We start from the raw sequence: 15,540 nt of genomic DNA, 5'->3' as shown, positions 1-15,540 counted from the left end.
ATCACTTTAGGAAGAAGGTATTCTGGAGCCAGACAATTGCAAAATAAAAAATAAAATAAAAATTACCTCAGACACGAGAGAGCTAACCATCTTGGCAAGAAGGATCTGGGGAGTGTCTGGAACAGGATGGATGCTTCCTCGTTCCTTGTTGTGCTTCTCTTTATATTTTAACTGAGAAATTTAAAAAAAGGGAAACATGTTTTCAAGCAATAGTCATCAACAGGATTCCACAAATGAGACTGCCAACAGTGAGCATGTTGTTTTCTTCTCTTAGCTACTTAAAAAACCAGGATAGAGAAATCTTATATTGAAGCTTAGGCAACTATAAGATGTTTCTGAAGTCAAAATGTAACCTTGGAGATTCTTAACCTAATACATCTTAGGAGAAGGATGTGATGGGTAATTAATCTTACAAAACCTTTGTTTAAACATGATGAGGACTTTCATCTAGACCAGGGTTCCCCAAAGTGGTCATAATGACCTCCCAAGGATCGATAGAACTATTCAAAGTACAAATGACTGGGGGTCAAAAGGGGATCAACAAATGTCTGGAGGTCAACATGTGGTCAATAAAAATATTAAGTTCAATTGAGGTCAGCTAATCTTTTGGGGGCACTATAGAACTTACATCAGTCCTGAAGATAAGGTGGTCAGCAGTGAAACAGTATTAACTAGGATTAGCGGTCAGCCAAAGAGAGGACCTGAGCTGTCTCTATTATTATTATGGATGGGTAATCTACAGTTAGATTCATAGCCTAAGACTGGTAGAAACTTAATAATTCAGTTCCTAACCAAGGACCTAAGAATTATTAAAGTAGCATCAAGGAATATAGGCAGTCCCAAGCAGGATGGATTTTTGTAAAATTATGGTGTTCAGGTCTGATAAATTCAATATTTCTAGACATTGAGACAGTGACTTTTGCTGCAGTCACTGATCAAAGAGTCAATTGTTTCATCCTTTTCACTACAAAGATGACATTTATTATTGTTTGTTATATGTTGAATTTTCGCCTTCAGGCAAAGCTCGTTGGCAAAGCTTGTTCTTGAGCCATTAAAATAAAATCTTCAGTTTGTTTTTTTAATTGTCCTGATCTTACAAACTTCATGTGGAGTTTTTATCAGCATTTTCTTCTATATCCTTCAAGTATTGACCATGCATTGGCTTGCTTATCCAATTAACAAATCAATTTTCAATTCAGTCTTTATCTTTATTTTCAAGAGCTTTACTGGATTGACTTCTTTCAGCAAGGGTTCTTGGCTTTTCTTAATGTAGTTCATTCAGGCCTTGCTTTTCTTCTTTCTCAATTTGTTTCACTAATAGGAATCCTCTGCCCCCCTCAGTTCTTGGCAACTACAGTTTTTGGGAACAAAACTTGGTGCTTTGTCATTAATTTTTTTGTCTTCTGATCCAAGTTATCCATCTGGGTTCAGTCAACTATACCTGTTGCATATTTAATAACAAGGACTGGCTAGGTATTAATTGCTTTAATAACATTTCCACCACTTGGTTTTGATTTCAAAGTTTTTTGAACTAGTTTGATATTAATATTTGATATTATTATTTATAGTACTATTATTTATTTATTATATTTATATTAACTAAAGTAGCATTTATTAAATTATTTCTATACAATAAATATCTGGGGGTGTCAATGAGCAATCTAAAACTTCATGAAGGGATCAATTAATTGAAGAGTTGGGGACATCTGTCCTAGACTGAAGTTGGAAAGTTGACTGGCTTGCTCATTAGAGTTGAGCTCAATCTTGAGATTACTTGGAACTTACTAAGAATTTAGCACCACAATAATGGAGGGAAATGGGAAGTACAAATTAGAATTGGCTACCCAAACTAACACCAGCAATCCCCATAAATCATAGCAGATGCTTGCTTCCATTTTTATTGTTATTGGTAGACATGAACTTTTTGTACATGGTGCTTAAAACAATTTTTCTTCCAATTGGATTGGAATGTTAGATAAACCCTATTTACAAACCATAATTTGTAAATAATGCAAACAGATTTGATGACATTTATGTTTTGTTCTTGTTTAACAAGAATTGTCAAAAGTGATCAAAGTTTCCATACAAAAGGTTTTAAAATACTCACATCACTTGCCAAGATCGCATTCTGCAATGCCAACACTGTGTTTTTGTCATCTGTTACAGACAACTTGCATCCTTTGAGATATTCTCTGTCAAGCTTGTATTCATACTGCAAAGAAAGAAGGAACAATAGGAACAACAACAAAAATGAAAAAAAAGGTTTAGTTGTTCTAAATAGCAACAACCTGTCTTATTCCATCAGGGAAAAAAAGTAAATTTTCTTTCTCAGTTGCTTACATCACTCTGTTGCAAGGATGTCTTAGCAGCTTGGATAAAGTCAGGTCTGTCCATGGTCCAATGCCAGTGAGCTTTGGTGGCTTCATATTTCTTCTTGTAATCCAGCTATTTAATAAGAAATAAAAAAACATATAATAAAAGTGTTCTTTTTTAGAATTTTAAAAGGTTATTGTAGTTTGCTGAATAGTTAATCCATCAACCAATCAACAAATATGGGACAGATATAAACTCCATAGAAGAGTGATGTGTCTACATCATGGTGTAATTGGGCAAATCACCCATCTAGGTCTAAAAGTCATCCAATTTAGCATCATTTAGATTTATTGAACCATTTTTATGATGTTACAACATTGATGGAAAATACTCAGGAAGAGAAATACACAGCTTGTCCAGGCGATCAGTTCTATATTTGGGAGGACACAAAAGCTAGGTGCCAGGATTCTATTTGTTAAATGATAGTATCTTCATTCCCTACTCATATCTTCTGGGTTGCATAGGGTTTTCCAAGAATGATGGGCACTGGGGATCTATACTGACTCCCTTTCTCTGTGAAGCATTTTATTCAACAAGATGGTGTGCGAGCCCATCCTTGTACTTCTGAAAAAAGCATGAGATACACAAATACCTTCACTGGATTTTTATTAAAATATGACAAGTGGGTTCTTCAAGAGTTCAAAAGAGTGAGAATTGGAAACCCTGCTTTCCTAGTTTCCTTTGGAAGCCTTTGTCACCAAAATGACAACATTTAGATGGGAAGGAAGGAAGGAAGGAAGGAAGGAAGGAAGGAAGGAAGGAAGGAAGGAAGGAAGGAAGGAAGGAAGGAAGGAAGGAAGGAAGGAGAAACAAACTTACATTGCTGTTCACTTTGTAAGCCTGCTTAGCAGCTTTAATGTGAACTGAATCTGGTACCACATTGCAGTGAGCTTTATTCTGTTCATAGAGTTCTTTGTATTTCAGCTGTTGGGAAAGCATAAGATGAATATTTTAGCTATGTAAGGAAAAACAGAACCAAAGCCATCCCTTAAGCTTTATTCATATATTTATATAAGGCTGAATTGTGGGCAACTGTTTAAGAATGGCTGTGTATTTACAAAACATAACCTAAACCCAAAACATATTTCACCTGGAATTAAAAAAAACAACAACGTCCATTCCAGATAGTCATATTTGAGATAGTTTTCTTCAACCTAATAATAATAATAATAATAATAATAATAATAATAATAATAATAATAATGTTGGAAGGGACCTTGAAGGTCATCAAGTCCAACCCCCTTCTCAGGCAGGAAACCCTATACCATTTTGGACAAATGGCTGTCCAGTTTTTTCTTAAAAACTTCCAGTGTTGGAGCATTCACTGTTTCTGGAGGCAGGTTGTTCCACTGGTTAATTGTTCTAACTGTCAGGAAGTTTCTCCTTAGTTCTAGGTTGCTTCTCACTTTGGTTAGTTTCCATCCATTGCTTCTTGTCCTGCCTTCAGGTGCCTTGGAAAATAGCTTGACTCCCTCTTCTTTGTGGTAGCTCCTGAGATATTGGAACACTGCTATCATGTCCCCCCTCGTCCTTCTCTTCATTAAACTAGACATGCCCAATTCCAGCAACCGTTCCTTATATGTTTTAGCCTCCAGTCCCCTAATCATCATTGTTGGTCTTCTCTGTACTCTTTCTAGAGTCTCAACATCTTTTTTACATCGTGGTGACCAAAACGGGATGCAGTATTCCAAGTGTGGCCTTACCAAGGCATTGTAAAGTGGTATTAACACTTCACATAATCTTGATTCTATCCCTCTGTTTCATTGGAAGGATATAATTTTAAAAAATTACTTACTTCACTTATTCTGTCCATGACCTTCCGTACATGGAGAATCATGGGAGTATCATGAATGCTGGTATATCCCTTTGGTTTGGCTTTCTGGTATTCCAGTTTATAAAGAATCTAACATTAAAAAAATAAAGTTAGCACATGTAATCAGTATATATATATATATATATATATATATATATATATATATATATATAAAACACTTCCATTAGAAATTCACACCTAAAATGTCCAACCCCTCTTCATTCCCCAGTTATCTCCTATTGGATGTCATGACTGCCTTGGCAAATGCAACTATCCAATCCAGTCCAAGAAAAACAAGTAGCATGTCCACTACCCTCATGTAGACCTGTCTGAATAAGGCATGCAAATGTTGCGTCGACAGTCACAACAATATTAAAATTGACTTGTTTGATCTCCTATATTTGAACAATCAGTCCATGAAACAATCATCTGCATGCATGAAACATAGATAGGTCAAACAACAAAAACAAAAGCATGACATTTTAATTAGTTTTTGGCATCGGGTTTTGTATCATTCAGATGTGGGTCTGCTAGGAGTCAGTGAATATTGTACACTTGATGATAGAATTTAATATTTGGTGTGTTTGACAAGTGTGTTTGAGCTCAAATCCATTTAATTAGGAAGGTTAGTGATTAGTCACTATTTCTCAATCCGAGAAGTTTGTTATGGAAACAAAACTGAAGGGAAGCCAAGAACTCAAGAAACACTGAGCTTCTTGAAGACAGAATGAGCCTCATGACCCATATCTTCTCCAGAACACACCCAAAAGACCAGAAACCTCATCACTGATTTTATCTTTAAACTTATCATTGAATTTTCAGTCAGAGAGTCACTACTGATTTATTTCCTATCTCTCCCCCAAAACTTTTTTTTTTAAAAAAATTGATTAATACCACTTCTCTCAAGTCTCAGCACTTACATCACTGATTAGCTTGTTGACTTTGGTAGTCCTCAGATGTTCTGGAGTATCCACAACACTGGTAAATTTATCCTTCTGCTTTTCATACAGCCTTTTGTACTTGTACTGTTGAAAGAAAAACAAATAAGAATGATATGGAATGGCAGCAACAAAAACACGGCTAATACACCTTTTTAGAAGGGAGCTAGAATTAGCCTGCTCACTATCAACAGCTGCATAGAGGTCAACTGAAACTGTCTATGTGGGGAGCTAAGCCCACACAACGGAAATGTCAGTTAGGTGGCTTTTGGCTATGCTGATTTCAAAGGAAGCCAACGAGATGCAAAAAAAACCTGCACAGCACACATTCAAGCCACCTCTCAGCCATATAACTGTGGAGTGTCTACTGTGAGTCATCATCTCTAACCCTCCCACCACCTTGATATGGGAATGGATATGAGATAATCCCATATATCCTTCCTGGGACAGGATGTGAACATGATAAATAAAAGGAGTAAATTAGCAGGATTTCACCCAAGCAGAGGAAAACATTGGCTGTGCTTGAAACTGAAGGATCTCTTAAAATGAATAACCAGAGTAGGTAAGTAGCATCTTTTAGGATGTAAATAACAAATTTAAGAATTTGTTAAATATTGATTTATTCATTTTATAGTATTTACTTTGGGTTGTAATCCACACAGATTCTGGGCAGTACATAAGAGTATGAGTGAATTCAGGATCACTGAACCCATAAAAATTAGGGGTGGTTGGCATATTAAGTAAAAAAATACTAAATTAAATTTTTATTTTAAAACATCAGATTAATTGCAAATCCAAACAATACTCTGTAATTATAGCAGAAGGGAAAATACTGAGACTATTAATTGTACAGACATTTTAAAATATGTATATAAAATATATTACTTATTTGGACAGTAGACATAAATATTATTATAGATCTTTATAAATTATTTTATGCAGCTGAAAATCTTGGGGAATCTTCTATTTGGTTTTACATAGAATACCAGGACCTTAAAAGTGGTATAAAGACAAGAGAGAAAACATAACCATTTTTGTTTATGCATTATAATGAAAAACAACAACAACAAAGGCATGCACAAAGACATAAATAAAATCATGCACAAAGAATTGCACATATACAAAATAATGACAGCGTATACTAAAAGATTGCTAATGTATCACTGCCACAAATAAAGCATGTGTGTAGACAAGATTCAGGGAGACTGAATTTAATTCTGAGATTAGTTAACACTCCAAATCTAAAACTATTTGCATGTTTTAAAAAAACCTATTACTTTTAGGGCAAGTGAATAATATATTTTGGCATTATAATATCATAATATCACTTTTATTCAGAAGTAAGTCAATTTAGATTATCATAGCATAAACTAAATTTAGATAAGATAGAGATTCTGTTCACAAATATCAATGCTGCTTTACTTCCAAACATGATTTGTTTGTGAACTCAAGCTTTGGAGTTTAAATGTGAACCTTAATGTTAAATAGACTTAATGTTCAGGTAGCTACACATGATAGATTATGAGTGACTGCTATCTCACTTTAGAACTGAGCCTATGGAAAATTGAAGGAACTGAATTATGAAATCCTAAACAAGTTATTCCAGTTTGTACCTGTTTAGAGAATGAAGGTGATGTTTGTATTAGAACAGGTGAACAATGACTGTCAACTGCATGATGGAGAATCTATGTTGGCCAGATTTAACATTTAACAAAAACTGAGAAGGCTTTCCAAATAAAGAACAAAAATTTCTGAGACTAGTCTCTCCTGCAGAAGAACTACAATAAATATTGTAGATGGTACAATGCAGGTTGTCTTGATTAAGGTAAAAAGCAGGAAAACAAAAATAAACTGCATCTATTTGTATTTGCAAAGAATGAATGATCTAAAATAGCATATAATACAGCTAACTTGGGGAGGGGCTATGTTTGCTAGCCAGTTGTCCATCCTGATGATGGACATGGAAGAGAAGACTTTGAAAATATTGGATATTTCATCCTATTCATACCTGTATCTGCTGCAGATGGGTGCAGCTTTGACAAGTGTTCAGAAAGGAAGACACATAAGCAGTTTTCTTCCCTTAATTGTCTTGTTGGTTGTGAAGAATTTGCTCTAATACATAGCAAATAATGGCAACATTCAAAATCAATTCCATTCCTTTAATGAAGACTCTTTATGTTTATTGGACAAAGCTTCAATTAATTCACTACATTCTGTGGCGTGTGTTGAACAGAGGTTTAATGTCTACAAGGGGCTATCATATATGCAGATTTTTAATTACTTCCTTCAATTGTCACATCGACACTATCAAACCATTATAACTGCTGCTACTGCTATTACTGCTACCATTATTGTATCAACTACTACCACTACTACTATTACTACTACTACTATAAAACATTACCTGACTCCACTGATATGTGTTGTACAACGCTGTCAGCATATCTGGTTGCAGAATTTCATTACATTCATGTTGCAGGAACAACTTGGCATTAGACTTATACTTATTCTGTTCATGCAAACAGCAATGAAGCACAAAAAAGACTTGTGAAGACAACAAAAAGAGCTCTAGATCCCAGACAGTGAGATTTAGGCCTTTGGAATACTCTTGTATTCTCAAAAACCACACCAATGAAGGGCATTTGCTGTAGGCAGCAATATGAATAATGTCGTAACTGAATAACTGAACGCTGGGACATTATTTTGCTATCACCACACACAGCAATGCACTTTTAATAATAAGAACACAGGAATAACTCAGACCTATTTCTTTTTCAAATGCCAAATGAAATGTAGTAGAGAAATCATCATCATTCATTTGGGCATAGCTTTTGAGAACACAGAGTATGGACAGGATCACTCAAAAAGCTACTGAGCAATTTTGGGTGGCAGAGTACAGATAGTTTTTAGTACACGAAAGACATAACATTTTTAATATCCCAGATCAAATCTATTACATCACGGACGAGCGACACTTCAGACATGTAAAAATGGACATCCACAAATGACGCCAGCCACATTTTGGATGTCTTGACCAACTTGGCCAACCATACCTGACTGCTTAACTCTCCTCCCCATTTGGCCAGCAAGGTTTTAGGATCATCCACCACCAAGGAATACTTATCCTTCTTCTTCTCATACTCAGATTTGTATAATTTCTGCTCAAAGCAGCATCGGGAAGTAATAAATGGAGAGGCATAAAATTTAATAGCAAGGCATCAACTATTCAAAACTTTTTTAGTGACTCATTAAATCTATTCACCCATTCAGAAAATAGAGAAGATACTTATTCCCTTCCTTCCCAAAATTAGTTATGCATACATTTAAAACACAACAAAGTCTTATAAATTTAAACAGAACAGTCTTAAATTGCTCTACTTCAGAAAGCAGCCAGAATAAAGGCTTATTTCCAGGTCCAGTAAGAATAGGACGTCAGTGTTAAAGATACAGAATTAAAACTTCAGATTAGACAGCATGTCTTTTAACTCTTCAAGTTAATCAAAATTCTAAGTTCAGCTGCATTATGACTAATGCAATTAGCATATACATGGGTTTCAAAATATATAAATGCTTGTGATATAAATCCAAATTGGTAGTCTGGACTTAACCCATTAAGACACAATAGCAAAATATAGAACATATTCAAATAAGAGCAGAGTTTGACCTAGTACAGCACCAATTAATTTTGCTGCCCTGAATGATATTGTCTTGAAATATACTTAATTCACAGCTACAAATGTAGGAAAATTAACTTGATTTATCTATGAAGCAGAAGAAAATGTATATATTCAGCAGAAAGTAAAATTGCCCTAAAACATAAGATGTATCTCGGCGACTGGGAGAATACTCATTTTTTGTGTTAAACATGCATTATTATAGGAGTTTATAAAATCAATTTTTATTCCTCCTATATTTAATATTTTCCTGATTAATTCAAACATTGTTTTATATCAGACATGAGAACATTTAGTTTGTGGATGGATATCCCCACATTTTCAAAGCTGACTTCTTAAGGAGATCTTGCTACTTTTCCCAGATTTTTTAACCCTCTTCTTTCCTTCCACACATCCGATTCATTTTTAAGTAAATAAACTAGTTAGTTTTCTATGATTGTATTTACTTATACTTTTTTAAAATGCACAAAATAAATCTCAAGCTCTTTTCAAAGCAAATCTCGTATGTCCAGGATTTCTTTAAAGAAAATTCATAGTGAGTTTTTCACACACCTTTTTAACCCTACTTCTGCGTATATGATACCTGCAATTCCAAAGACATAATCAAGGAATCTTGAAGATATTATTCTCCTGAAGTTCTCTAGATACTGGCTTTATCTCTAAATGTTTTTTTAGAACTCTAATCCCTTTTACAAGATGGTTAGTCAGCTTCTGACCCAGCCAGATCTTGTAGGTGGTTCTTGCAGTACATACTTATCTATCCTAACTGGACCAAAAAAAAAAAATCACCATTTTGGAAATTCATTGTCCTTGCATACATTCTCCACTATCTCATTAGCCTTTATATCAGGAAAGTGCCTTTAAGAAGGCTTTGTGGTATCTTCCCTTTGTCCAGGCAACTAGCTGTTGGTATGGTTTGAGCATTGCTGCCAATCGGTGTATAAGAACGTGCATTCTGTGCTGCTAGATATTGGGAGCAAGATTTGAAATGAAGATACTTCCTTGTTTAGCTATCCTTTTCTGCAACTGCTTGAAGGATTGGTAAGCAAAATATATTAATTCTCTGGGCTTGTGTATTTCTATGACATGAAAGGCTAACTGGAGATTGGAATTTATTTGGGGCTATATTTAACCTTCTGAGAATTAGCAATAGCAGTACTGCTTAGACTTATATAATGCTTCATAGTGCTTTACAGCCCTCTCTAAGTGGTTTACAGAATCAGCATATTGCCCCCAAAAATCTGGGTCCTCATTTTACCCACCTCAGAAGATGGAAGGCTGAGTCAACCTTGATCCGGTCAGGATTAAACTGCTGGCAGTTGGCAGAGTTAGCCTGCAATGCTGCATTCTAACCACTGCACCACTATGGATCTTAGTTAACAGGAATTAGTTAATTCATTCAGTGGTTTTTAAAGTTTTTCAGCCAACTAATCTTCCCACATTTTTCCTGACCTAGTTAACCATGTTGAGAGTACAAAGCAATTTAATATGCAGGGGAGGCTTTAATGGAATTATTGTGGGCAATTCCTATATTACAAGAGTCTTTTAATCTACTTACCGCATCCATCAACCGAGTAGCATATTTAAAATGTCTGTTAATTGGAGAGTCAGCAACATACTTGAACTTGGATTTTGTCCTTTCAAATGTTTCCTTGTACTGATACTATTGAAAACAAATATACAGCAGTTATAAGGATATGATGAAAAGAATCAAAAGTCAGTATCCAATACTGATCAAATGTAAATGAGTGAAACACTGCAGATCTTTCACAATTACTAATAAAAGTAAGCCATCAGTAAACGATTCACTGAATGTTTCCAACCTGGGAGACCTGTTAGTCTGCTGCACCCAAAAACAGAACTGAGTGATATATTTTTATTTACTTATTTATCAGATTTACAGATTCCCTGATTCCACTCCAATTTGGGTGGCTTACAGAAATTTTATTTATTTTTATTAGATTGATATCCCATCCTTCCTCCAGGAATTCAAGGTGTTGTCTGCATTGTCTTTCCTCCAATTTTCTCCCGCCACAAAAATCTTGTGAGATAAGTTGCGCTGAGAGATTGTGTCTACCCCAAAGTAAGTCACCAACTGAGCCTCTATCATTGATGATGGATTTGAAAAGGGGTCTCCCAAAAGATCACTAAAATACAGATAGAATTTAAACCAGAACTGTTTTTGTTAGAATATTAGGAGCCAAGTATAAGAAGGAGACTGAGTATTTAATATTGCATATATTGACAGCAGTGAGAATAGTATTTGCCCAGTATTGGAAAAATGAAAATGTACCATCTGAAGAGGTTATAATTAAGAAAATTTTAGAATGTGCATAAATGGACAGATAACTTTAGAGATTAAAGAGAAAGAAGATTCAGTTTATTTTAAAACATGGGACAATTTTTATCAATGGCTAGCAAAAAGATAGCGAGAATTGAATGTGATACCATATTGTGAATATATATTAGTAAGATGATGGACATGTACTGGCTAACCGACATTGTTTACGATTGTTGTTTCTCATATTTACTATAGCTATTTACTATTATATTAATCGGTGTTATTGAATATATGTACCTGGACAATAGCCTGCTAAAGCTTGAGAATGTTTATGTCAATGGGGGGTAACCCCATTGTTCTTCCTATCCCTGCCCCAATCCCAACCCTGACCCCCATCCTCAATCTCAACTTCCACATTGATCCCATCCCTTCCCTAACCTTCTAAAACTCAATAAAATTTATTTTTTTTAAAAAAAAGTCATAGTCCAACAGTTCAGCTATTGTACTATGTAAAAAGCAACACATTTATTACAGGTAGTCTTTGACTTACAGCCATTCATCAAGCAGCCATTCAAAGTTACAATGGCACTGGAAAAAAAATGGCTTACAACCAGTCCTTGCATCTATGACCGTTGCAGCATTTCATGATCAAAACTTGGGTTCTTGGCAACCAGCATGTATTCACAACAGTTGCAGCATCCGAAGCTCATGTGAGAGCCATTTGCAGCTTTCCCAGCTGGTTTCAGACAAGCAAAGAAAATGGGGGAGGCTAGACTCACTTAACAGTCCCAGTGATTTATCTAACAATCATGGCAAAAACAACAACAAAAAAGTTGTAGAATCGGGTGCAAGTCATTTAACAACTGTCTTGCTTAGCAACAGAAATTCCGATCCCAATGAAGGTGTTGTAAATCAAGGATTACCTGCATGACATGAATCTGGATTTATTTATCCAGCTGATTCAATCACATGATCAGCAGAGCCTGAATATGACACCGTATTGTAGAAACTGGTAAAATTTTATGTTGCTAAAAAAAAAAATCTATTAGGCAAACGTATCAAAGGTCTTTCCCTTTGCGTATGAGGAATCCTCCCACTATAAACTAAATCAAATCTTCACAAAGAAACAACTTCTCACAATGTCTGAACAGGAACAAATAATACACGTACTGGACTATACAGAGCCTTATTCTTTTCGGCGAGGACAAGATCAGGAGTATCCCATGCATAGCAGCCAATGCCTTTGAGCCATGTTAAATCTTCCTTATATTTAACCTGCAAAAATAAGGTAGTAAGAGAAAATTTAACTACATGAAATATTGTCAGAAGTCACAAGAATTCACCATAAACCCTCAGTTTAACCAACCTGTCTTTGTTTAACACAGGGGTCCCCAATCTGTGGGCCATGGCCCACTACCAGGCCGTGGCCTATTGGCCACTGGGCCATATGAGTGGCTGGCCAGTGCACTCATGTGTGTGCACACATTCACCCCTTACTTGTGCTAGTGCTAGTGGTGCTGCTAGCATCACACGGGCGTTAGCATCTCAGCCAGTGTTGCATGGGTGCGTGCGGCCCCATTCACATGTGTGCATGAGTGCATAAGGGGACCTCCCCTTCCCTTTCTCTCTGGGCCACCAACTCAGAAAGGTTGGGGACCTCTAGTTTAACAGATTTCAGGTAGAAGAGGCATATTTTTCATTTGGCATAAGCTGAACCTATGCAGAAGTTCTCTTGGCAACTCTTTGAGCGAGAGCTGTAAACTTAAGATATCCTATGAAAAAAAGTCCTTGAACTGGAAGGCCCAGATATCTACATCCACTCTGAATCTGTTCTTCTCCATTCAATTCCACCTCTGATATTAACTATTAAAAATATTCCTTGTTTTTACCATGGAGCTTAGAAGTTTTGACAGATTTTAAATTCTGAAATCATAAACAAAGTGTAGTCAAAAGTCCACTGGTAACCCTATAAATGAGTTCACTTTGCAGGTGGTATTACGATTGCTAAGCTCTCCAACAGCAAAAATAGAAAATCATCCACTTTTGAATTGCATCATAAATTCACCATCCTAGATTTTCTCAAGCCTGTTGTTCTGTAAGGCTTATTTATGTGTGTGATGCAAGTGGTCAACGTAAATTAATACTCACAGTACTAATTGCATCGGTGACAGCACGATGGTGGTAGTGTTCTGGCAGGTCTGGGATAGATCTCCAAAATCCTAGTTCACTCATATACTTTTCTTTATATTTCACCTATAAAAAAAAAGAATTTGCAAACAATGAATAAACAATATTAAATTAACCCAAACACAAAATACACTATCAGAATTTAAATATGCTTTCTCACAAGAAAGCCCCACTAAATGCAATGGAACCTGCTCCCCTATAAATCGATTTCAAATTGCAACAGATTATTAGGAGAACATAATATTCATATAACTAAGCTGCCTTATGTAGGCAACCCAGACTAAGAAAAATATGCACTGAATGGAGGTGCCAGGATGTAGCACAAGCCACTTCTGCTGCTTGAAATTCCTTTCGGCCAACAAAACTGAACTAGAATTTGCGGGGAGGGGGGAGGACAAATAAAGCATTGTTAATAACAAATCCATGGCTCAATCAGACTGGGGAAGAGGTCTGCAATGCCATCCCAAAATTAAGATAAGAATACACAGTGCCAAGTAACTTCAAATGCAGTTGTTGTTATTCAGTCACTAAGTCATACCTGACTCTTCATGACCTCATGGACCATAGCATGCCAGGCTCCCATGTCCTCCCGTGTCTCCCAGTGTTTGCCCAAATTCACATTCATTGCATCTATGACACTATCTAACCATCTCATCCTCTGCCGTTGCTTTCCTCTTTGCCCTCAATCTTTCCCAACATCAGAGTCTTTTCCAAGGTGTCTCTTCTTCTCATTTGGTGGCCACAGTATTTGAGCTTCAGTTTCGGTACCTGTCCTTCCAAAGGACAGGCAGGGTTGTTTTCCTTTAGGATTGACTGATTTGATCTCATTGCAGACCCAAGGGACTCTCAAGAGCCTTCTCCGGCACCACAATTTGAAAGCATCAAATTCTTTGGTGCTCAGCCTTCCTTATGGGCCAACTCTCACAGCCATTCATTACTACTGGGAAAACTGTAGCTTTGACTGTATGGACCTTTGTTGGCAAGGTGATGTCTCCGCTTTTTAATATCCTGTCTAGGCTCCAATGCAGTATTCTAAATGTAATGGAAGCTCCCAAAACCCCAACTGGATGTAATGATCTCTAATGACAACTGAATTTGGCTGTGGCTGGGTGGCTGGGTAGATAGGATGAGGGACAGAGTTTAAAGACAAGGCCCTGTTAAATGGATATTTGGGGGTTAAATGGAGATTGAGAATGTTTTATAATCAGGCAGAAATTCATATTTAAGAAGCCATATACTTACTTTGCTAATATCATCAGTGACCTTGCGGTGATAAACAATATCTAAGGCATCCTTTACAGTGTGGTATTTACCCTTTGCTCGCTCAAATGTTTCTTTGTAGCGCAGCTGATTAAAAAAAACAAAAGACATATGTTTGAAATGTATTTCTATATCATTAATGAGATAGTGTTAGTCCTGAATTATGTCTGCTAATGTCGGACCAATCAGATATTATCTTCACTTGTTCAGTTTTTGCAAAGACAAAAATAGGCACAAATTCTAACCTGAACATATTATCCAATTATATTTTGACAGCTTAATTTTCCATATATTTAATGTAGTTTTCTCTGCAAATGCAAATGTTCTTTTCCTTCCAGTTTACACAATACTTTTGTTTACCTCATTCTTTTTTAAAAAAAATAATGAAGGGATGAAGAGAGAGATGAGAGAGATGTGAGAGAGTGAGAGTGAGAGTGAGAGAGTGAGAGTGAGAGAGAGATCCAATTATAAACCAAATGTACATTCTAAATAATGCTGGTTTCCTGCAAAATTTCACATTCATCTTTGTTCAGGTAACTATTACTTCATCTGCTGAATAATTTTTGTATTAATTTAATATTTCATTATAAGAGCCACGTAATAAGAATTCTGGTCATCTTGCAGCATTTCTGTAGAATATTGATTATCTCCAATTATCCTCTTATAAGATTATCTACAGTATTAGCTAAAAAATATCTTTTTTGTCATAAACTTACATCACTGGCATTCAGATAAGACTTCTTAGCTCTGATGAGAATTGGTGTATCCGGGACTGTTACGTATTTATCCTTTAGTTTATCGTAGAGTGCTCTGTATTTTTTCTAAAGAAACAGAAGGGAGGGGAGGAAAAGCATGAATAACAGTGAGACTTGTGCTCTATAGAGGCTATAGAGCAGTGATGGCGAACCTTTTAGAGACCGAGTGCCCAAACTGCAACCCAAAACCCACTTATGTATCGTTGGGTGCTGGGTGGGCGTGGCCCATTGAGTGGGCGTGGCCCATTGGGTGAGCGTG

At 36.1% G+C, this 15,540-nt stretch overlaps 1 protein-coding gene across 42 annotated transcripts in view; it reads right to left on the bottom strand.

The window, feature by feature from the left end:
• The window catches only part of NEB (nebulin), a 206,821-nt gene that overhangs the window by 48,936 nt on the left and 142,345 nt on the right, over window positions 1-15,540 (bottom strand). For all 42 annotated transcript variants that reach the window (XM_039327850.1, XM_039327855.1, XM_039327865.1 and 39 more), the window contains exons 135-146: window positions 15,243-15,347; window positions 14,509-14,613; window positions 13,228-13,332; window positions 12,250-12,354; window positions 10,357-10,461; window positions 8,178-8,282; window positions 5,107-5,211; window positions 4,169-4,276; window positions 3,193-3,297; window positions 2,341-2,445; window positions 2,108-2,212; window positions 67-171 (exon numbers count right to left, since the gene is read on the bottom strand). In XM_039327850.1, coding sequence (XP_039183784.1) covers window positions 67-171; window positions 2,108-2,212; window positions 2,341-2,445; window positions 3,193-3,297; window positions 4,169-4,276; window positions 5,107-5,211; window positions 8,178-8,282; window positions 10,357-10,461; window positions 12,250-12,354; window positions 13,228-13,332; window positions 14,509-14,613; window positions 15,243-15,347 — 1,263 coding nt within the window. The remainder of the gene's footprint in view (window positions 1-66; window positions 172-2,107; window positions 2,213-2,340; window positions 2,446-3,192; window positions 3,298-4,168; window positions 4,277-5,106; window positions 5,212-8,177; window positions 8,283-10,356; window positions 10,462-12,249; window positions 12,355-13,227; window positions 13,333-14,508; window positions 14,614-15,242; window positions 15,348-15,540) is intronic.

Source organism: Crotalus tigris, unplaced genomic scaffold (assembly GCF_016545835.1).
Source record: "Crotalus tigris isolate CLP2741 ecotype Arizona unplaced genomic scaffold, ASM1654583v1 scf7180000024369.3102671, whole genome shotgun sequence".
NCBI classification, from domain to species: Eukaryota; Metazoa; Chordata; class Lepidosauria; order Squamata; family Viperidae; genus Crotalus; species Crotalus tigris.
This window is presented reverse-complemented; position numbering and strand designations above follow the sequence as displayed.